This window comes from Anomalospiza imberbis, chromosome 3 (genome assembly GCF_031753505.1).
Source record: "Anomalospiza imberbis isolate Cuckoo-Finch-1a 21T00152 chromosome 3, ASM3175350v1, whole genome shotgun sequence".
Classification (NCBI taxonomy): Eukaryota; Metazoa; Chordata; class Aves; order Passeriformes; family Viduidae; genus Anomalospiza; species Anomalospiza imberbis.
Window position 1 is genome coordinate 295,552 of NC_089683.1, and position 21,068 is coordinate 316,619.

General features: G+C 63.6%; 2 protein-coding genes across 2 annotated transcripts; one reads left to right on the plus strand and one right to left on the minus strand.

Moving 5' to 3' along the window:
- Nucleotides 1-11,463: 11,463 nt before the first annotated feature.
- Nucleotides 11,464-17,975, minus strand: EMILIN1 (elastin microfibril interfacer 1). The gene is made up of 7 exons (XM_068183097.1): nt 17,564-17,975; nt 15,555-15,680; nt 14,930-15,138; nt 13,208-14,839; nt 12,641-12,766; nt 12,092-12,226; nt 11,464-11,835 (listed from the first exon to the last, which is right to left on the minus strand). The coding sequence occupies exons 1-7, from the start codon at nt 17,713-17,715 to the stop codon at nt 11,504-11,506; spliced, it is 2,712 nt and encodes a 903-aa protein (XP_068039198.1). The 5' UTR covers nt 17,716-17,975; the 3' UTR covers nt 11,464-11,503.
- A 1,562-nt stretch (nt 17,976-19,537) lies between these two features.
- OST4 (oligosaccharyltransferase complex subunit 4, non-catalytic) lies at nt 19,538-20,643 on the plus strand. Its single transcript, XM_068186674.1, has 2 exons — nt 19,538-19,686; nt 20,395-20,643. The coding sequence occupies exon 2, from the start codon at nt 20,396-20,398 to the stop codon at nt 20,507-20,509; it is 114 nt and encodes a 37-aa protein (XP_068042775.1). The 5' UTR covers nt 19,538-19,686; nt 20,395; the 3' UTR covers nt 20,510-20,643.
- Nucleotides 20,644-21,068: the final 425 nt, after the last annotated feature.

Genomic DNA, 21,068 nt, shown 5'->3' on the forward strand with positions numbered 1-21,068 from the left:
CACAGACATGGACACAGGGACACACAGGGACATGGACACACAGACATGGACACACAGGGACAGAGGGACACAGGGACACACAGGGACAGATGGACACACAGACATGGACACACAGGGACAGATGGACACAGGGACACACAGGGACATGGACACACAGACATGGACACACAGGGACAGAGGGACACAGGGACACACAGGGACAGATGGACACACAGACATGGACACACAGGGACAGATGGACACAGGGACACACAGGGACATGGACACACAGACATGGACACACAGGGACAGATGGACACAGGGACACACAGGGACATGGACACACAGACATGGACACACAGGGACAGATGGACACAGGGACACACAGGGACATGGACACACAGACATGGACACACAGGGACACACAGAGACATGGACACACAGGGACAGATGGACACACATGGACACACAGGGACATGGACACACAGACATGGACACACAGGGACAGATGGACACACAGGGACACACAGGGACATGGACACACAGACATGGACACACAGGGACAGATGGACACAGGGACACACAGGGACATGGACACACAGACATGGACACACAGGGACAGATGGACACAGGGACACACAGGGACATGGACACACAGACATGGACACACAGGGACAGATGGACACAGGGACACACAGGGACATGGACACACAGAGACATGGACACACAGGGACAGATGGACACACAGGGACACACAGGGACATGGACACACAGACATGGACACACAGGGACAGAGGGACACAGGGACACACAGGGACATGGACACACAGACATGGACACACAGGGACATGGACACACAGACATGGACACACAGGGACAGATGGACACAGGGACACACAGGGACATGGACACACAGACATGGACACACAGGGACAGAGGGACACAGGGACACACAGGGACATGGACACACAGGGACACACAGGGACAGAGGGACACACAGGGACATGGACACACAGGGACACACAGGGACATGGACACACAGGGACAGATGCACACAGGGACACACAGGGACATGGACACACGGCACACAGGGATAGATGGACACACAGGGACATGGACACACAAGGACATGGACACACAAGGACAGATGGACACATGGACAGATGGACACACGGACACACAGGGACAGACAGACACATGGGAACAGATGGACACAGGGACAGACGGATACACGGACGCGGGCACAGACACATGCCACCCCCCATGACACACGGAAAGTCTCCCCGGCAGCCTGGTGACCCAGGTGTGACCCTGGGCCATCCCTGCCGGACCCTCCCCGCTCCCAACGCCCCCCGGCAGCCCCCGGGCGGGCGAGGAGGAGCCCAGGGAGCGTCCAAATTCCCGGGGCCGGTTCAGGGTCAGGGACCAGCTCCTGTGACTGCTCCAGACCTCTCAGTCTCACTGCGGGGGCAGCGTTTCCCGGGGGGGAAACTGAGGCACTTGGGGTCTCATCCGAGGTGTGCAGGGGACTGAGGGCACCCGACGAGGGCACGGCAGGGTTTGGGGTCTCGCCAGGCATGGAGGCATCTGTGCTCCCTGGTGAGGGGGCTGCAGTTAAAGGGGGTTTTGGACTGGTTTTGGCACGTCCAGCACAGCGAGGGGACGCCCTTGGCCGAAGTTGTGCACTTGGGAACACTGGGGGTGACTTGAGGCTTCACTGGCCTGGGAGAGAGAGAAAAGGCTGACGACAGAGTTGTTGAAGTTGTTGAATCTCCTTAATTTTAGAAGATTAAGAGAGGAATTGTGTGAAATCCTGGGCTCTGTGCTGTGCTACAGGCAGCGTTTAATGTCTGGAAATTCCCTTAGGGACCTTCAGGGGTTTCTTTTGCAGCCACCAAAGAGGCAGCGGTGGCCAGCCCGAGTCGGGAGCACAGACGTGCTCAGAAGGAGCTGATCACACTGGATTGCTGCTGTGTGCACACGGGATCTCCTCAAAAGGAGGAATTCAGGGAGGTCTGCGTCCAGAGGGACCTCATCTCCACGCTGTGCTGCTGGTACCTGTCTGAATGGGCTGTTGGGGTGGAAAGTTGAAACCCTACGCCAGGAGCAGGGGTCCAGAGGGCAAATGTCAGCTGAAATATTGCTTTATTTTTGTGTCTGCATAAGATCCCTGGGCAGCGGTGCTGGTAATGGTGGTTACTCTGTGTGTGTACCTAAAAACTGTTTCTAAAAGTACATTTTCCTACATGTACATTTGTGTTGGGTGAGAGGATAGCAAACATGCACACAGTATTGGAGGACTTATTTTTCAGAATGAGGAGAACTTGTGGTTTTACTTGAGGAATTGCTGCGTTCTGTCCATAGCTGAAAGCATCACCTGTGCCTGGTTTGCTGCACTGGCACAGCAACAGGAAACTGTTTGAATTTTAAAACTAATGTTATTTATATTAACCTGGGGGAAACTGTTTCATTTCCTTCCAGGAGGACGATCCACAGAAAAGGAAAGGGGTTCTGGTGCCTGGTGATTTCTTTGTGGAGAGGGGAAGGAGCCCTGTGATACCTAAACAAAGAAGAGGAAACGAGGAGGAAGTGCTTTTAAAGTTCTGCTGTAGGGTTTTGGTGGCTGAAGGCGCGACCCCTTGAATCTGCAGAGAATTTTGGGTCTGGATAGACTGGAACAAAAGGCACCAAGGTACAGAATTCCTGCGCTGGCTCAGTTTGTCCCCGGGGGCTGAGGTGGCAGTGCCTGGGTGAACAGGGAGCAGCTGCATCATCCCAGCCTCAGCTGGGCCAAAAGGAGAGGGAAATATTCAGGCTTCCTGCTGGGGAAGGGGCGCTGGATGACAGACCCAGAGAGGTGATTAAGCTCCCACGTCTAGCCACACAAAAGCAGGCACGAGGTGTGGGAATGTGTTGGCCGTGGATTCCTGGGCTGGAAGAACTGCCTGAAGCTCTGAGGCAGCAAGGACTGAGACCAGAACCACTGGTGGGGAGTGTGAGTTTGCTGGCCCCGAGCTGGGCAGCTCCCTGGGGGCTCCCCTGGCAGGGGAGACCCTCCTGGAGCAGTTCTGTGTCAGGAACGAGAGACGCACTGGACTCGTTCGGCCTTCAGCTTCTGTTCATTGTTACCTTATCAAAACTTCAGCACGCCGTCTGCACCAGACTCTGCGTGCAGGAAAAACAGCACAAAAATGGCTAACGACCTCGTGTCGCAAGCCCTTTTAAGTCTAATAAAAACCTAAGCTACCCAATTAAGAAGTGACACCTAAATTATTTCCCTTTCTAACCCAATAACTGACCCCTAAAGGCCCGCAGTGTGGATTTTTCCACCCAATTCCAAGATACCACCCAAACCCAAGAAGAAAGAGGAAGAAGAAGAAAGAAGAAAGGAACTCGAGACAACACCCTGTACCCTCCATCCTGAACCCATCTAGAACATCCTAAAAATCCTAAAACCTGAATTTCTCACCCATGTGACACACTACACCACTCTCTGCAATCTCTGCAATCTATTCCACACTTTTGTGGTTCCTGGTTTCCCTTGAGGCTTTGGAAGTTTTCTCCATGAATGAGGGTCAGAGTCCATCCTGAACCCATCTAGAACATCCTAAAAATCCTAAAACCTGAATTTCTCACCCATGTGACACACTACACCACTCTCTGCAATCTCTGCAATCTATTCCACACTTTTGTGGTTCCTGGTTTACCTTGAGGCTTTGGAAGTTTTCTCCATGAATGAGGGTCAGAGTCCATCCTGAACCCATCTAGAACATCCTAAAAATCCTAAAACCTGAATTTCTCACCCATGTGACACACTACACCACTCTCTGCAATCTCTGCAATCTATTCCACACTTTTGTGGTTCCTGGTTTCCCTTGAGGCTTTGGAAGTTTTCTCCATGAATGAGGGTCAGAGTCCATCCTGAACCCATCTAGAACATCCTAAAAATCCTAAAACCTGAATTTCTCACCCATGTGACACACTACACCACTCTCTGCAATCTCTGCAATCTATTCCACACTTTTGTGGTTCCTGGTTTACCTTGAGGCTTTGGAAGTTTTCTCCATGAATGAGGGTCAGAGTCCATCCTGAACCCATCTAGAACATCCTAAAAATCCTAAAACCTGAATTTCTCACCCATGTGACACACTACACCACTCTCTGCAATCTCTGCAATCTATTCCACACTTTTGTGGTTCCTGGTTTACCTTGAGGCTTTGGAAGTTTTCTCCATGAATGAGGGTCAGAGTCAGTGCTCCCCTGGGCGTCAGGACAGCGCAGAGCAGACAGAGAAATACTCCCGGTGCCCTGGGTTTCCACAGGGGAGGGCCCAGGAGCTCGCAGGTGGCTCCAGGTGCAGCGGCAGCAGCAGCCCGGGCTCAGACAGGAGCAGCAGCCTCCCCCCGGGCTCCAGTGGCACACGGCAGGCACCTGGAAGGGCCTGGGGAGGAAGGAAGGAAGGAACACCTGGAACCCAGCAGGCCTGGGGGGCGAGAAGAGCACCACCAGTGTGAGAAGGGATGCCCAGCACAGGTCAGCCCCGTCCCACGCCCACCCTGCATGGACAGGGCTGTGAAAAACGCCACTCGCTCGTTTTTAGAATTTTTAACAGTTTAATAATAATGAAGTGGTTATAAAAATAGTAATACCATTAGAGTAATAAAAATTTAGAGTTAGGACCATTACAAGACAATAGAAAGCAAAGAGTTACGGATGTCCGGATGTTTTTTGGGCACTGAGCTGCCAAAACCATGCCTTGTGAGCAAAGGAATCACCCTTAAAAGCAACAGCCTGTTGCATATTCATACATCTCATACATGATGCATAAATTCCTTCCAATTAAGAATTTTTCTGGTTTTTGTCAACTTCTTCCCCTTAATCCTGGTGGTTCCATAAAGACGGAGAGAAGGTGGAAGGATGTTTGTGTTTTCCCACAAGGAGGCTGTAACTCTTTAGATTTCCTGTTGCTGTTATCTTTGTGTGAAGAGTTTATTGATTATCTCATCCCTTTCTTGAGCTAGTAAAAAGTATCTTACATCACACAGTCTCTATTTTAACATTGTGTTATAACCTGGAACTATATTTAACACACCACTCGAGAGAATTACCACAGCATAACATTCTCACATGACACGTGTAATACTCATTGTAATGCCTGCGAAAAGCCGATCATCAAATGTGCATTTTTCACAGGGCCATTCCAGGGGTGCTGCGGGGACCCAGGGACCAGGGGCAGGACCCCAAACCCCTCCCAGCACGGAGCAGGGCTGGGGGCTTTGACACAGCTGGGAGGAGGAAAACGACTCAGCACCAGCCCGGACCCCGGGGCTGCTTCGTGCGGGGGTGACGTGAGCAGGGATGCTCTGGGAAGAGCAGGAGTGCCACAGCCACGTGTGGGGAGATTGTCACAGCCACGTGTGGGGAGATTGTCACAGCCACGGGGACAGTGTGCTGTGAGCAAGGGCCAGAGCTGACAGTGCCTGGGTCTGTGCAGGAGAGGGACAGCTCAGCAGGAGAAGGGAGATGAGGGGACAGGTTGGAGGCAACTCAAAATGGTGATGGGCTGTGGATGACGGAGGGAAAGCCAATTCTGCCAAGGAATAGTTAGCTGTTTATACTGCCAAAAAAAAAAAAAAAAATCACAAAGGGCTGCCCAACTTGGCAGAAGTTCTCAGTTTTCAGACGGAGCTGGGAGTCAGAAGGAAGCCCTGGGGCTGCTTCCCTTTCCAGCAGGGCAGCAGGATGCTCTGCTCCGCTCAGTGAGCTGCTGAGCTGAGCGGGAGCCCTGTGGCTGGCAGCCGTGCCACTTTGCACTGTGGAAGCCCAGTCCTCTCGCAGCTGGGAGGTTCTCCTGCCATATTCCTCCTCGCAGTGTGGGTATGAAGGTTTCTCCCCTGAGAAGCAGACTCTCTCCAAGGATACTCCTCAGGTATTTAAGAGAAAGTGACCTGCCCAGCTGGTGTGGCGAGTTGCATCAATCTCTGCTCAATAACTCTTTAATTTTGCTTGCTTTAGTGCAATTGTTTTAATAGAACTGCTTTGACAGAGTGCACTCTGCTACACTATACACTACTGAGCAGTTTGGGCTTGCACACTGTGTAGTAAATAATTCTGATTAAGACCTTTCCTCTAATCATTTGTCATAACAAATTATTCCTTTTACACAAATATAGCTGCTTTGCAATCTTTAGTCCTGTGGGACAAAGTTACTTAAACCCTTGAGAATCTGAGGCCAAGACTGGGTCCAGCCTCGCCAGGGCTTCTCTCCGATGAGGAGTTCAGGAATCCTGGGGTCCCCTCTGCGCCCTCAGCATCAGGGCTTCCCTGAGGAGCTCTGCCTGGAGCCGCCCCGTGCCGAGCTGTGCAGGGACTCTGGGAAATGCCACCTGTGCTGGGAACAGCGTTTCCCCATGGCAGGAGAGCAGAGGTCCCATGGGCAGAGCCCAGGGGAAGAGAGGGGCTGGAAGAGCCTGGCTTGAGGCAGCTCCGCCTGGAGATGGGGCTCCCAGCCCGTGGAAAATGGGTGTGAGAGTCTTCCTACCACTCCTACAACTCCAGAACTCCACAACTCCATGGGCTCCCAGCCCGTGGAAAATGGGTGTGAGAGTCTTCCTACCACTCCTACCACTCCTACAACTCCTACAACTCCAACCATGGAGTGGTAGCTCCATGGGCTCCCAGCCCGTGGAAAATGGGTGTGAGAGTCTTCCTACAACTCCTACAACTCCACAACTCCACAACTCCATGGGCTCCCAGCGCGTGGAAAATGGGTGTGAGAGTCTTCCTACAACTCCTACAACTCCACAACTCCACAACTCCATGGGCTCCCAGCCCGTGGGACCTGACACAGGGTCTGGTCACAAGGACTGAAACTGATGAGCTGTGCGAGGCTTTGGGGACAGGGAGGCTCTTCAGGAAGCGCCTTGGCAGTGCCAGGAAGGTGTACCCCAGCCTGCTGGATGGAGACTGCCCCACCCAGCGTGTTAGCCATGGGTATTAAATGACTTTTGAGAATCCTTTGTGATTTAAAATCGATCCTCTTTCTGCCCTATCACAGTCCTTAATTCTGTTCTGTCTGGTGCTTGCAATGATGCTGTGGGGACCCAGCAGGAGCCCCCAGACCTTCCTGTGCTCAGGCTGGGAGCGGGCAGAGCCCAGGGGCTCCTTGGGTCCCTTCTCAGAGGCACCAGCTGGGGCTGTTATTTGTTACCAGCTATTGCACCAAGATTAAATCATTGATTGCATGTTGGTTGTGCTTACTCTGTGGTGGGTTAAAGCGGTCAGTAGCCATGATTTAAATTCGTAATGTCTCTTAGAGTAGAGGCCTTCATATCGCTCTAGTCTCTAAAGTCCTTTGAAGTTTTAGTACTTTTTTAGTCACTAGAATTATTGTCCCTTACTCGTAGTTTTGACAGTAAAAGAACACAGATTAAAATAGGTATTGTGCTGAGCTTAGTGGTAGTGATTTATAAAGTGTTTACAAAAATACTTGAGTCTGCTCAAGATATGTATGGTTTATGGTTTCTTCATCCTACCCTGCGTCCTAGTTCCAATTGTGTGTTTTAAGAGTTTATTAGTAATTACACCCAGTTTGTTAAAAGAAAAAGAAGAGATGAAGTTTTCCAGCCTCTCCTTTCCTTCTTCTCCTTTGAATCTGTTATGTCACTTTTAAAGAATGTTCAGTTTCCCCTAAATGTTAAAGAAACCATCTTTCTAGTATTTAATCTAGTAAACTTCCTTTATGCAGTCTGCAGCTTCTCTAGAGTGAGGGCTGAAATGTCCAGAGGAGCTGATGAGACCCTGACCCAGGTGTAGAAAATCCTGAGCAGTATGAAAAATGAGAAAATATAAACCAAACCCACACATGGACATGCAGACACATTTCAGGTGCCTGGAGCAACCTGTTCTAGGGGAAGGTGTTCCTGCCCATGGCAGGGGTGGAACGAGATGAGCTCTAAGTTCCCTTCCATCCCAACTCGTTCTGTGATTCCCTTAAATCCCAGGGAGTTTCTTTGTCTGGGTCCCTCTTGAGGCACGAGATGTTGTGATTAATCTGTGCCATAAATCTGAGAGCCTGGTGCCAAAGCTCCCTTTAATACTCTTTAATTTAATGGCCAACTCTCTCTTGGTACAGGGTCTTTTAAGGCTAAATTAACCAATTAAGAAGTGACACCTAAATTATTTTCACTTTTAACCCAATAACTGATCCCTCAAAGTCTGCAATGTGGGCTTTTTTGTCCAATTACAAAATACCACCCAAACCCGTGGAGGAGAAGGTGAAGGACAAGGAGCAGCCACTGCCCTAAAACCTCCATCTTAGCTCTCTATATATTACTATATCCTAAAACCCCAAACTCTCAGTTTTCCACCCTGTGGCATCACACACTCCTAACCAACTCCACACCCGTAATCCCAGAGCTCTCACTCAGTTTTGGAAGCTTCTCCAGGACCTCAGGACACATGCAGTGCTCTCCTGGGGTCAGAGTCTGCCAGCACAGAAAGGATAAAATTCCCAGCAGCAGAACTCCAGCTAATTATCAGGGGTAATTTTGACCCCTCTCACTTCCCAGCAGCTGCAGATGCAGCAGACTCAGCTGATCCTCCCCTCCTCGGTGGCTCATTGTCCACCTCCCTGTCCGGAGAGCATTCATGGATAATGAGGGTTAAACGGACAGTGGATAAAGGATAATCTTCCTCAGCTGCCTCAGCCCCATCCCACTCCGCCAAGAGGAGCCTGCAGCAGCCCACAGCTCTGCTCTGCCCCTCCCCAGAGCCTGCAGGGGATTAACCCTCCAGTAACCTTGAAAATGATCCAGCTTAGAACGGGCAGGTCACAACAGTCCCACGGGCCTGGAAGGGCGCAGCGGACAGAGCCCCAGGAGGGGCTGGGGGAGCTGGGAAGGGAATGGAGCCCCAGGAGGGGCTGAGGGAGCTGGGAAGGGAATGGAGCCCCAGGAGGGGCTGGGGGAGCTGGGAAGGGAATGGAGCCCCAGGAGGGGCTGAGGGAGCTGGGAAGGGAATGGAGCCCCAGGAGGGGCTGGGGGAGCTGGGAAGGGAATGGAGCCCCAGGAGGGGCTGAGGGAGCTGGGAAGGGAATGGAGCCCCAGGAGGGGCTGGGGGAGCTGGGAAGGGAATGGAGCCCCAGGAGGGGCTGAGGGAGCTGGGAAGGGAACGGAGCCCCAGGAGGGGCTGGGGGAGCTGGGAAGGGGCTCAGCCTGGAGAAAAGGAGGCTCAGGGGGACCTTGTGGCTCTGCACAACTCCTGACAGGAGGGGACAGCCAGGGGGGGTCGGGCTCTGCTCCCAGGGAACAGGGACAGGACAAGGGGAAATGGCCTCAGGCTGGGCAGGGCAGGCTCAGGGTGGATGTTGGGAACAATTCCCACCTGGAAAGGGCTGTCCATCCCTGGCACAGCTGCCCAGCAGGGGTGGAGTCCCCATCCCTGGGGGCATTTATAGCCCTGTGGCTGTGGCACTTGGGGACAGGGGTCAGTGGTGGCCTGGGCACTGCTGGGGGATGGTCAGGAATACTCCATGGTGTCAGGGGCTTTTCCATGATTCTAGGAGTTGTAGGAAGACTCACACCCATTTTCCTTATAAAACTCTTTCTTCTCATGGTCAGGAGGACAATGATCCTTCTAAGACTGGTAAATCCTAGAAAGTCACCAGCAGGAATCTCTGCTTCCCTCCACGGGCAGTGAGGAGCCAGAGCCGTCATCACCCAGAGATGATCCCAGGGTGGGACTGAGAATCTTCCAAGTGGAGGGACAACAAAGAAAGACTGAGCCCTTCCTAGCTTTCAGTTCCCTCCTCTCCAAGAATTACTGTCACGGCTCTGGATCTCCACCTTCTGCTGACTATGGGAATGCCACCCCAGAGAAACAATTTCCCAGAGATTCTGCTCACGTTGGGATTTGCTGCCCCAGGACAGGGCAGAATGAGAGCCCGGCTGTGCAGCGCCAGGATGGCTGGCTGTGAGCAGGGATCCCACTGATCCTCAAGTTCAGCTGATAAAAGTGGGTCCAGAGGAGGCCACAGAGATGCTCCAAGGGCTGGAACCCCTCTGCTCTGGAGTCAGGCTGGGAGAGCTGGGAATGTCCAGCCATGGAGAGCTCAGAGCCCCTTGCGGAGCCTGAAGGGGCTCCAGGAGAGCTGCAGAGGGACTGGGGACAAGGCCTGGAGGGACAGGACCCAGGGAATGGCTCCCACTGCCAGAGGGCAGGGCTGGGTGGGATATTGGGAATTGGGAATTGTTCCTGGCAGGGTGGGCAGGCCCTGGCACAGGGTGCCCAGAGCAGCTGGGGCTGCCCCTGCATCCCTGCCCAAGGCCAGGTTGGACACTGGGACAGTGGCAGGTGTCCCTGCCATGGCAGGGGTGGCACTGGCTGGTCCTGAAGGTCTCTTTTCACTGAAACCATCCTGGGATGTGATGATATTTTCTCACACATTTTTTTACACATCACCAGCAGTGGAGCTGCATTAACAGAACAACCACGCACTGACCCTGTCCCACACCAACCCCAATGAGCTGTTAAAGAACCCAGACACAGACAGACAGACAATGCCATTGGTGCTCACCTGACGATGGCACTGAAGATGCCAATGGCACCTGAGGACGAAGGGCTCAGTCCCAGCCTCACCGTTAATGAGCTCCCACAGTGGGGGCACAGACTGGGGCTGGACACCCCCTCTGCCTGGCCCCAAGTCCTGATCTTTCTGCACCAAAGTATTTGCACAGGAACCATGACCAAAACCACCTAAATCTCCACTGGTGCCAGTGCCCCGGATCCAGGCTGGAGCCTGTTCTGCCATCGACACCCTGGGACCTCCCAGCACTCCCTCCCGCCCCTTCCAGGGCACTGTGCTGGGCACAGCACCCCTGAGCCCCGGCCAGCCCAGCCAACAGCCCTGAAGTGGAAGAATGGGGTTACCCACAGCTGACCCGACAGCAGGGGATGAAGGCACCCCCAGAGGTGGATTCAGTGCCCCCCCCGGGCAGGGACCTGCCTGTCACCCCCGCCAGGCCAGCCCCCTCTAGCACACCCCTCCCCTGGGGGCACGGGGTGCCTGGGGGGTGCCCCCGCACACCAGGACACGGCTACAGCACCTGGGAGGTCCCAGCGCCTCCATCCCGTCACACCACAATCAAAAGAGCTGGAAACCCCCTCCACGCCCGCCCCAAACCCCCACCCTGCCGTGCCCAGCGGTGACACCGCAGGGCTCGGTGCCACGCTGACGCTTGGCAGCCGCCAGACCCCTGCCCACCCCGTCCCCCCGCGGGCGAGGGATGGAACCGGAGCCACGGGTACAAAACCCGGTGCCGCATCTTTATTGTGGGGGGCAGTGGGGGGCCGGGGGCGGCGTGGGGGGCCAGGGCAGCCCGGGCGGGCGGTGTGGGGTGGGAGTGTGTGACGGTGGGACAGCGAGGGCTGGGGGTGCTGATAAATAAGGGGGTGGGGGTGGGGGTCCCGGCAGGGCGTGGGGACCCCCCGGCCTGGCTGTGCCCCCGCGGGGGACCCGGCAGCTCTAGGGCTCCTCGGAGTCGTAGAGCAGCGCGGCGCTGAAGACGGTGAGGGGCTCGTCGGGGGCGTGCGCCAGGCGCCCCGACACCAGGTCCACGCACAGCGTCTCGCCGGCCGCCAGCGGCAGCAGGAGGCTGAAGACGCCCAGGGCACCGGGGCTGGGGGCCTGCGCGGCCACGGGCCCCTTCTCCAGCCCCTCGGGCTGGAAGCCAGCCGAGTCCAGGCGAGCGATGCCGTGGCCGGAGCGGGACAGGACGGCCTCCAGCGCCTCGCCCCGGTGCCCCGTGAGCACCGCGCTCACCAGGTACCGCCCGGGCACCGGCACCGTGAACGTGCCTGCGGCAGGAAGAGGGGGTCAGCGGCCGGCCGGGAGCCCTGGTGCCCCCAGAGCCGGATCTCCTGCAGCACCCCGAGGTCGGTGGGGCATCCCGGGACAGGCACGACACCATCCGAGAACCCCTGGCTGCCATCACACGCGGCATCACGCACCCCTGTGACTCTGCAGCCCCCGCCTACGCCACAGCCCCTACTGCGACATCCCTGACCCCAAAACCACCCCACAGCCCCCAGAGCGCCCCCATCGTGCCCTCACCTGTCTCGGGATCGTAGGCACCGCCGTCGTTGAGCAGCACCTGGTCGAAGGGGACGGTGCCCGGCTCCGTGCGCTGGGTGCTCAGGGCCGCTGAGAAAGCCACGCGGGGCACCGAGCCCGGCTCCCCGGCCTCGCCTGGGCACGGGGTCAGGATGTGGCACCCCTGTGCCCCCTTCCCTCACCCCTCAGCCCCCTGCCGCCCTGGTACCCTCTGCGGCCCAGCAGCCCCTGTCCCCCAAGCCCAGCAGCCGCACCCCACGACCCCTCCACACCCAGCCCTTCAGCGTCAGTGCCCCCCTTGACCACGACTCCACCACGTCCCCAGGGCCCCCTGCTCCCCAGCCACCCTGTGCCTCCCCATGCCAGCCCAGACTGCTCCCTGCTCCCCTTGCAAGCCCGCAGCCCCCCCAGCTCCCCACATGCCCCCCAGTCCTACCTCTCTCTCCAGGTAGCCCTGCAGGAAAGATGAGGAGGGGCTGCTGCAGGGCCAGCTTGGGGCAGGACCCCCGGGGACGGGGTCCAGCCACACCTGCGTGGCCGGGGGCACACGGGGGGGCTGAGCCTTACCAGGGGGGCCCATGGGACCCTGTTCTCCATCCTTGCCAGGGGGCCCAGTGGGGCCAGGAGGGCCTGTCTCTCCCATGGGGCCAGCAGGTCCAGGGGGGCCAGGGGGGCCTGCAGGCAGGAGGGTGTTAGAGCCACCTTGGCCCCACGGCCGGTGCCCCCATGCATGATGTCCCCTTGTCCCCCCACACTGCAGCCCCACAGCCAGGATCCTCCTGTGGCCCTGTGCCCCATGCCACAGCATCACCCAGCCAAGCCCCTGCCTCCCCACACCCCACTGCAGCACTCCCTGGTGACCCCGTGTCCCCACATCCCCGTGTCCCCACATCCCCACATCCCCATGTCCCCACATCCCTGTGTCCCCACACCTCCACCACCGTTCCCGCAGCCCCACATGCCCTCCATGACCCAGTCCCCACTGACCCGGGATGCCCTGTCCCCCCCAGCCCCCGCGGTGCCCCATATGCCCCCATCCCCCCGATCCCGTACCCTCCCAGCTCTCCGTATCCCTGCAGTGCCCCTCGTCCCCCCAGGTCCCCCGTGTCCCCGCACCGTGTCGCTCCAGCCGTGCCAGGCGCTGCAGCTCCCCGCGCAGGTGGCCCAGGCTGGCGTTGAGGGCGCCGAGCCGGGGCGGCAGCTCCAGCGCCTTGTCCAGCAGGGCGGCCTGGCCGCGGGCCGTGGCGTTCAGGTCCCGCACGGCGCCCCACAGCCCGGCCACGTGCCGGCCCAGCCCCTCGCGGACGCCCCGCAGCCCCCCGGCCACCGCCTCCAGCTGCTCGCAGACCCCCTCCAGCTTGGCCACGCGTGGTTCCAGCCCCGCGGGGCAGCCCCCAGCCCGCGCCAGCTCCCGCGCCAGCGCCTCCAGCCGCTCCTCGCTCTCGGCATGTCGCGCCGCCGCCGCCGCCGCCGCCTGGTCCAGCTCGGCCACCACGCGGTCGGTGACGGCGCTCAGCTGGCGCTGCCGGGCGTCCTGCTCCTCCAGCGCGTCCTGCAGCCCCTCCACCGTGGCATTGAGCCCGCTCAGGCCCGCCAGCGCTGCTGCCAGCTCCCCTCGCAGCGCCCGCAGTTCCGAGGGGGCCGTGCCCCCGAAGACGCCGAAGCCCTCGAGCGGGGCATCCAGCTCCTCCGGCTCCGCGGGGCCGGCCGGGAGCTGCTCCGGCTCCCGGGGGGGCGGCGAGGCGCAGGGCCGGGAGCAGGGGTCACCGCTCAGGTCCTCCAGAGCCGCCTCCAGCCGCCCTGTCCGGTTGCGGAGCTGCTCCAGCTCCTCGGCCAGCGCCTCCCCCCGCGCCCCCAGCAGCCCACCCAGGCTCCCGGTCAGCCCGTCCTCCCAGAGACCCTCGGTGTCCTCTGGCTGCCGGAGGTGGGGGCCGAGCACCCCGTCCTGCCCCGGGCACGGGTGGCCGCAGCGGGCCAGCAGCCCCTCGAGCTGGTCCAGGCGGGCGCCGCGCTGTGCCCCGCTCGCCGCCAGCCCCTCCACCGCCCGGCTGAGGTTGGCCAGGCGCCCCGGCAGCCCCCCCGGCCGCCCCTCGGGCTCGGAGGGCCACGGGCCGGCGCGCGAAGCGTTCAGCCGCCCCTCCAGCTCAGCCAGCCGCCGCGCCAGCACCGGTCCCTGCCCCGGCCCCGCCGCCGGCACCGGCAGCCCCTCCAGCCGCCGCTCTAGCTCGGCCAGGCGACGGAGCACGTCCGGGGACGGGGGAGCCGCAGGGGCGGGGGCCAGGCGGCTGCTCAGGCTGCTGATGTGCCTCTGCACCGACTCCACCGCATCCTTGTTGCGCTGGTCCACCGAGCCCACGAGCTTCTCCAGCGCCCGCATCCGCTCCCGGTCCTCGGCCGCCTGCCGCCGCAGCCCCTCGGTGCCGGTCGTGCAGGCTGCGCACATCTCCTGCAGCCGCTGCTCCAGCTCGTACAGCGCCGCCGTCCCTGGGCCACCCGGAGCCCCTGGGCCGTCCCGGCCGCCCTCGGTGCGGTGCAGGCGGGTCTCCAGCTCCTCCAGGCGCCGCTGGAGGTGGCTCAGCGCCTCCCGCACTTCGGCGGGGGCGGCTGCGTCAGCCGGCTGCTCGCCCCCGGGCGGCCCCTGCACAGCAGCCCCGGGCGGCTCCTGCCCGGCCCGCAGCTCCTCCAGCTGCTCGCTCAGCCGCCGCACCTGCTCCTCCAGCCGCCGCACCTTCTCCGTGTCTCCGCCGCCTGCCGTGCACCGCCAGGGTCAGGGTCACGGCCACAGCACGTTCCCCCACCAGCGTGTTCCCCACCAGCGCACCCCCGCCCCAGCGCTACCTTCACCCCCCAGGCCACTGAGGGGGTTGCCGAAGCCAGAGAGCGTGGGGCGGCCGGGCCGGGGTGGGGGACGGCCGGTGGGCTGGGGGGATGCTGGAGAAGGCCCCTCGCTGCAGTCCGGACCCGAGTAGCCCTGGCAGCAGCGCCAGGCCAGCTCCGACACCGTGCGCTGGGACACCTTGTAGCGGGGCCGTAGGAAGCTGCGGTACCTGCGGGCGGTGGGGACGGGGCTTGGGGGAGGCCAGGAGGGGCGTGGGGCTGCCCCAGAGCACCAGAGCCAGCATGGGCTGCGGCTTGACCCAGCAGCGCCGCTGCTCCGCTCAGCTGCCGGGGCGCTGCCCCTGCCCAGCCCTGTCACCCTGCCACCAGGACCACCCCAACACCAGCGTCACCCCAGTGCTGGTCCAGAGAGCTGCGGGATGCCCCAGGGTTTTGGCTGCACGTGACGGGGGGATAGTGTCCGGTCACCCTCCGGCACCACTTGAGGTCACTGACTCTTGTGCAAAAGTAAACATGACCCCAGGGTGGGTAAACACCAGTGGCGGCGGGCCGCAGTTCGCCCTGGCTCTGTGCTGACCCCCCCAGAACGCCACGAACCCCTCCAGAGCCCCCCAGCCCCACTCACGCCAGGACTCGGGGGCACTGGAGCTGCCCCCAGGCGCAGGGCTGGTAGTCTGGCTTGATGAAGCTCTCGACGCCATCCTCCACCACGCAGCTCACGCTGCGTGTCACCACGTAGGCACACCAGTTCCTGCCGGAGGGAAGGGCTCAGGGCACACAGCCGGAATGCGCCGGCACACGGCATCACGCCGGCACGCACCAGGCGTTGTCCCGGTACGGACTGAGCATGGCACAAGCTGGGCACCATCTGGGCACACGCCGCCTGCTGTCCTGGCATCCAGGAGGCATCATCCCGGCACAGAGCAGCCACCGGCACGGCCCTAGCATGGACCTAGCCTCGTTCCAGCACACAGCAGGCGTTGTTCCGGCACACACCGTGCACCGCATCCCAGCACACACCAGGCATTGTCCTGGCGTAGAGTACGCACCAGGCATCACCCCGGCAGAGACACAGCAACAGCCCCTGCCCCAGGCCTTCCCTGGCACACTCCAGCTCCCCAGGGACATCCCGGATCCCCCAGCACACTCCGGCCCCTCTGGCCACACCCCGGATCCCCCGGCGCGCTCCTGTGCTTGCCCAACCAGCCCCACCGGTAGCACCGTCATGGCCCACTGCGGCGGGTTAATGGTCCGGATCTTGCCCCACCACAGCCTCGCAGCCATGCCTGGCGACCCTGCAGAAACGGCTGCAGCCCCCAGCCATACGGCTGCCCTCGGGAGCCCCGCAGGGATGGGGCTCTGCCAGGAGTAGGGTGCTCACACCCCATCGCACCGTGCTGCGCATCCTGCGCTGCCTGGCCCAGGGACGGGCACCCTGCGTGCTGCCCCATCTGACGCCGTGTTCCCTGTCCCCTGAGCGCCGCGGGGGCAGGAGCAGCCGCGGCAGCCACACGCTGGTCCCCAGCGCAGCGCCACAGGCTGTGGGGACCCCGGCCCCCCCGCGTGGGACTCCAGCCTGGCCCCGTTGCAGGGACCCCGTCGCAGCCTTATATGGTCGGGACCCGAAGCCCGGGCCCCGCTCGGGCCCCCCAGCCCCACTGGGCAGCCCCCCGGGGAGCGGCCCCCGGCCCTGGGTCCCCGCCGCGGGGCCCCGGTGCGGCGGCCGGTTCCCGTCAGCCCGGCTGGTTCCCCTCAGGCCCCGGCTGGATTCCAGCTCCTCCCCGGGGGCCGCCGGGAATTCCTGCGCCGACCGACGGCCCCTCTTTTCTCCCCCCCATCCCAGCCCCGCACTCGCGAGGCCCCGGGACCCCCGGGCTGCTCTGGGGTCCCACCGCCCCGCACCGGGGCTGTCCCCATCCCAGGCGTGGGATGGGACCAGAGCTCCCCTGAAAGGGCAGGATATGGGGGCACCCCCCGTGCTCCCCGGGCCGCGGGGATGCAGCGCTGCACACCCCGACCCGCGGAGAGCCCCCTGAGCCCCCAAAGCCGCAGGTAAAGGCTCCACCGTGCCCGTGCCCCACGGCCGCGCCCCTCCCCAGGAGCCCCACGCTGCGGCCAGGTCCTGCCACCCCCCCGGGGCCACCGTGGGGCCGGAGCAGCCCCGGCCCCGCGCCCGCGCTGCCGCAGCGCTGATGTGTCCGCGGTGAATGTGTTGTGACCCCAACACAGCGTGGGGCCGTCCCCAGCCCTGCGCCCCCGCAACGCCCCGACCCGCAGCCACGGGCTGCCCCACGGCCCCACGCTGCCCACGGTACGAGGCAGGACGGGGATGGGGAGAGGGTAGATCCGGGCCCCTGTTCCCCTCTCCGGCAGCGCGGACCTACGCGTGGATGCCGAGGAAGGACCGGCCCGGAATCCTGCACCCCGACCCTCCACGTGCGCCCACTGCCCACCCGTCCCGGGCCCGGGGGTGACGCCCCCGCTTAGGGGACCCGCCGCCCCTCCCGCCGCCCCCGGGCTGGACGTGGCACGTGCCGGTGCCTGCCCGGCGCCGGGATTCCCGTGGCACCGGTGTGGGGGGCTGCAGCCCGTGTCCCCGCTGCCCCGGTGCGTCCCGGTGCTCGTGGCTCCTACCTGTGCCGGCTGGCGGCCCGGGCACCGCTGTGGGCCGCGGCCGGGCCGGGGGCGAGCGGGGCGGCCCCGCCGGTGTAGAGGCTATACCGGGAGGGAAAGTTGGCGGCCAGGGCCTGCGCGGCCAGAAGGCACGGCCAGAGCCAGGGTGCCATGCTGGGCTGGGGCGGCTCCGCTCGGCTCGGCTCGGCTCGGCTCGGTCAGCCCGGTCCGGCGCGGCTCAGGACCGCATGCAGTGTCCCGTCGCGGCTCCGCGGCTTTGGGCGGCTCGGCACGGCTCGGCTCGGCTCTGCCCTCCCCCCGGCCGCCCCTCGGCCAGCCCCTCGCCACCAGAGCCGCCCCGCCGCCGCTGCCCGCCGGCGGGGTCCCCGGGGCCCCCCGCTTCCTGCCCGCCGAGGCCCCCGCCCCAGCCGCGCCGGGCACCGCGGCCCCCGCCGGCCCCGCCGCCGCCACATCTGCTCCTCGTTAGGCCGGGCCGGGGCCGGGGCAGCCGGGGAGGCCGGGCAGGGGGCCAGGGCGCGGGCGGCCAGCGAGGCGGCCGAGGCTACCGCCGCGGCACCGGCACGCCGCGGCCATCGGTCCCCCACGGCCGCCGCTCCGCCGCTAGCACCGGCTCCGGCACCGGCTTCGCACGGTCTCCCCGAGCGCCGGTGGCCTCGCTCCTCAGCCCCGCGCTGGGCACAGCAGCCACAGGTCCCGGCACCAGCAGTGCCACGTCCCCGCGTGCCCGTGACCCCGTGCCAGGTGCCACGTCCCGGTGCCGGTACCGAGGCGGTGCTGCCCCGCGCCCCCAGCCCCACCCTGACACCGCTCTGGGCACACTGGGGACACTGGGAGGCCGGCGGTCACACCGCGGCTGCCCCGGGCCGCCGTGGCTCTGAGCCCACGGTGATGCCATGGCTTCCCCGGACCTCGCGGTGACGTCACGGCCTCCCGGTGACATCACGCATTGGCCCCGGCCCCGCGGTGACGTCAGGGCGCGGGAACCCCCCGCCCCCGGGGAGCCGCGAGAGAGGGTTCAGCACAAACAGCTGGCGGCAGCTGGAGGGGGGAGGGGATGCGGGGGAGGGACACACCGGGAAGGGGCCCGGGGCTGGGCTGGGCCAGGTGCCAGCCCTGGTGCTCCCGAGGGGGGATGGTGTCACCTCCGCTGGGCCCTCAGCGGCTGTGGGGGGCCGTGGGGGCCTGTGGGGGGCCATGGGGGGCTGTGGGGGGCCATGGGGGGCCATGTGGAGCTGTGGGGGGCCATGGCGGGCCATGGGGGGCCATGGGGGGCTGTGGGAGCAAAGGGATGGGGCCATGGGGGGCCATGGGGGGCCGTGGGGGCACAGGGATGGGGCCATGGGGGGCCATGGGGGCACAGGGATGGGGCCATGGCGGGCCGTGGGGGCACAGGGATGGAGCCATGGGGGCCGTGGGGGCACAGGGATGGAGCCATGGGGGGCCGTGGGGGCACAGGGATGGAGCCATGGGGGCCGTGTCTTTGCCGTGTCCCAGGCCACTCCAGACCGCGCTGGGGCTCTGCGGCCGAGCGTGGGGGGCACAGGGACGGGGACGGGGCAGGACCCCGGGGGGACTCACTGCCGGGACCCCTCCACTGGAGACCATCCTCGCGTCCCCAGCCCAGCCCAGCCCAGCGCGTCCCAGCACGTTCCAGTACACTCCAGCTCCGGGCAGCCCGGCGTGCCTCCGGACACCCCAGTGCGGCCCGGCACCTCCCGGTACGCCCCTGCCCGTCTCTGCAAAGCCCAGCGTAGCCGGTCCCGCTGAAGGCCCGCGGCGTCGCCGCTGTCATCGGCTGCAGCGAGCTGTCACCGGTGTCATTAGCGCTAATTAGCCGCGGCCGCCCCGGGGCCACTCGGCCCCGCCCCGCCCCCGCGCCGCGCCTTGTATGGAGCCGGAGCCGGCGGCGGCCGCCAGGGGGCGGGGCGCGAGGGGCGGGCCCGGTGCGTGACGTCATAACGGGGGGTTGGCCGGTCGCTGTGACGTCACCGCAGCCACGAGCCCGCCGCTTGGCCGGGGCCCGGTTGCCGTGACGTCACAGCCGGGGCCAGGCGCCTCCCGCCGTGCCCCGCGGTCGGAAGTGGCGCGCGCAGGGAGACGTGTCGGAGCGGCGGGGCCGGAGCGTGAGCGCGGGGCACCGGGGGGCCCGAGCAGGGCCGGGAACCGGGGGGAGAGCGGGACACCGGGGGGCCCGGGCAGGGCCGGGAACCGGGGGGAAAGCGAGGCACCGGGGGGCCCGAGCAGGGCCGGGAACCGGGGGGAGAGCGGGACACCGGGGGGCCCGGGCAGGGCCGGGAACCGGGGGGAGAGCGAGGCACCGGAGGGCCCGGGCAGGGCCGAGAACCGGGGGGAAAGCGAGGCACCGGGGGGCCCGGGCAGGGCCGGGAACCGGGGGGAGAGCGAGACACCGGGGGGCCCGGGCAGGGCCGGAAACCGGGGCACCGGGGGTCAGGACAAGGTGGGAACCGGGGCTCCGGGGGGCCCGGGAACCGGGGGGAGAGCGAGGCACCGGGGGGCCCGGGCAGGGTCGGGAACCGGGGGGAGAGCGGGACACCGGGGGGCCCGGGCAGGGGCGGAAACCGGGGCACGGGGGTCCAGGACAAGGCGGGAACTGGGCACCGGAGGACCAGGACAAGGCGGGAACCGGGCACCGGGGCTCCCGGGCAGGGGTGTAAACCGGGGCACCGGGGGTCAGGACAAGGTGGGAACCGGGGCTCCGGGAGGCCAGGACAAGGCAGGAACCGGGCACCGGGGGTCCCGGGCAGGGGCGGGGCCGGGCCGTGGCGGGTCGCTCGGCAGGATGCCAGCGTGCGCTCCCCCCTGCCCCGCAGGATGATCACGGACGTGCAGCTCGCCATCTTCGCCAACATGCTGGGCGTCTCGCTCTTCCTCCTGGTCGTCCTGTACCACTACGTGGCCGTCAACAACCCCAAGAAGCAGGAGTGAGGAGCCCGCTGAAGCCCGCACCGCCATGGCCTCCGCCGCCCGTCCCTCCCTCCCTCCCGCGGGGCTGTCCCGAGAGGCGCGAGGCCCGGCTTCTTCCAAACCGGCTTTAACGGAAACGCGATGATACACGACAAAACCGTGTCACGTCATAAACCCCCGTCGGCCCGGGCCCGCGGGGAGAGCGGGGCTGGGCTGGGAGCGCGGCAGTCCCCCGGCAGGGCCGGGCAGGGGCTCAGCGCAGGAGGAGAGGAGCTGTCGGCAGGAGCTGGGCGAGGGGCGATCGGTGCTGGGGTGCCGTGCCGGGGGACAGCGGCGCGGGCAGGGACAGGGGGGCCGCGGTGCCCTTGCCCAGGTGCTGCAGGCACGGGGCGGAGCAGGGCCGGAGGAGCCCTGCCCGTTCCGCGGCTCCCCGGTACGGCGGGGCCGGAGCCCTGGGTACAGGCCTCTGCCCTGGCACGGGAAGAGTCCCTCGGTGCTCAGCACCCTCGCAGGGGGCACGGGGGCCTCCGGGCAGAGCCCTGTGGGACAGAGACCGGTGTCAGCGGGGCACAAAGCTCCT

Bases quoted from the DNA above. Each gene is read 5' to 3' on its own strand.
- EMILIN1 (XM_068183097.1), bottom strand. From the start codon at position 17,715: ATGGCACCCTGGCTCTGGCCGTGCCTTCTGGCCGCGCAGGCCCTGGCC. The intron at 15,681-17,563 runs GTAGGAGCCACG...TCCCTCCGGCAG, and splicing joins CGGGCCGCCAGCCGGCACAG to GAACTGGTGTGCCTACGTGG. The intron at 15,139-15,554 runs GTGAGTGGGGCT...CACCGCCCGCAG, and splicing joins CAGTGCCCCCGAGTCCTGGC to GTACCGCAGCTTCCTACGGC.
- OST4 (XM_068186674.1), top strand. From the start codon at position 20,396: ATGATCACGGACGTGCAGCTCGCCATCTTCGCCAACATGCTGGGCGTC.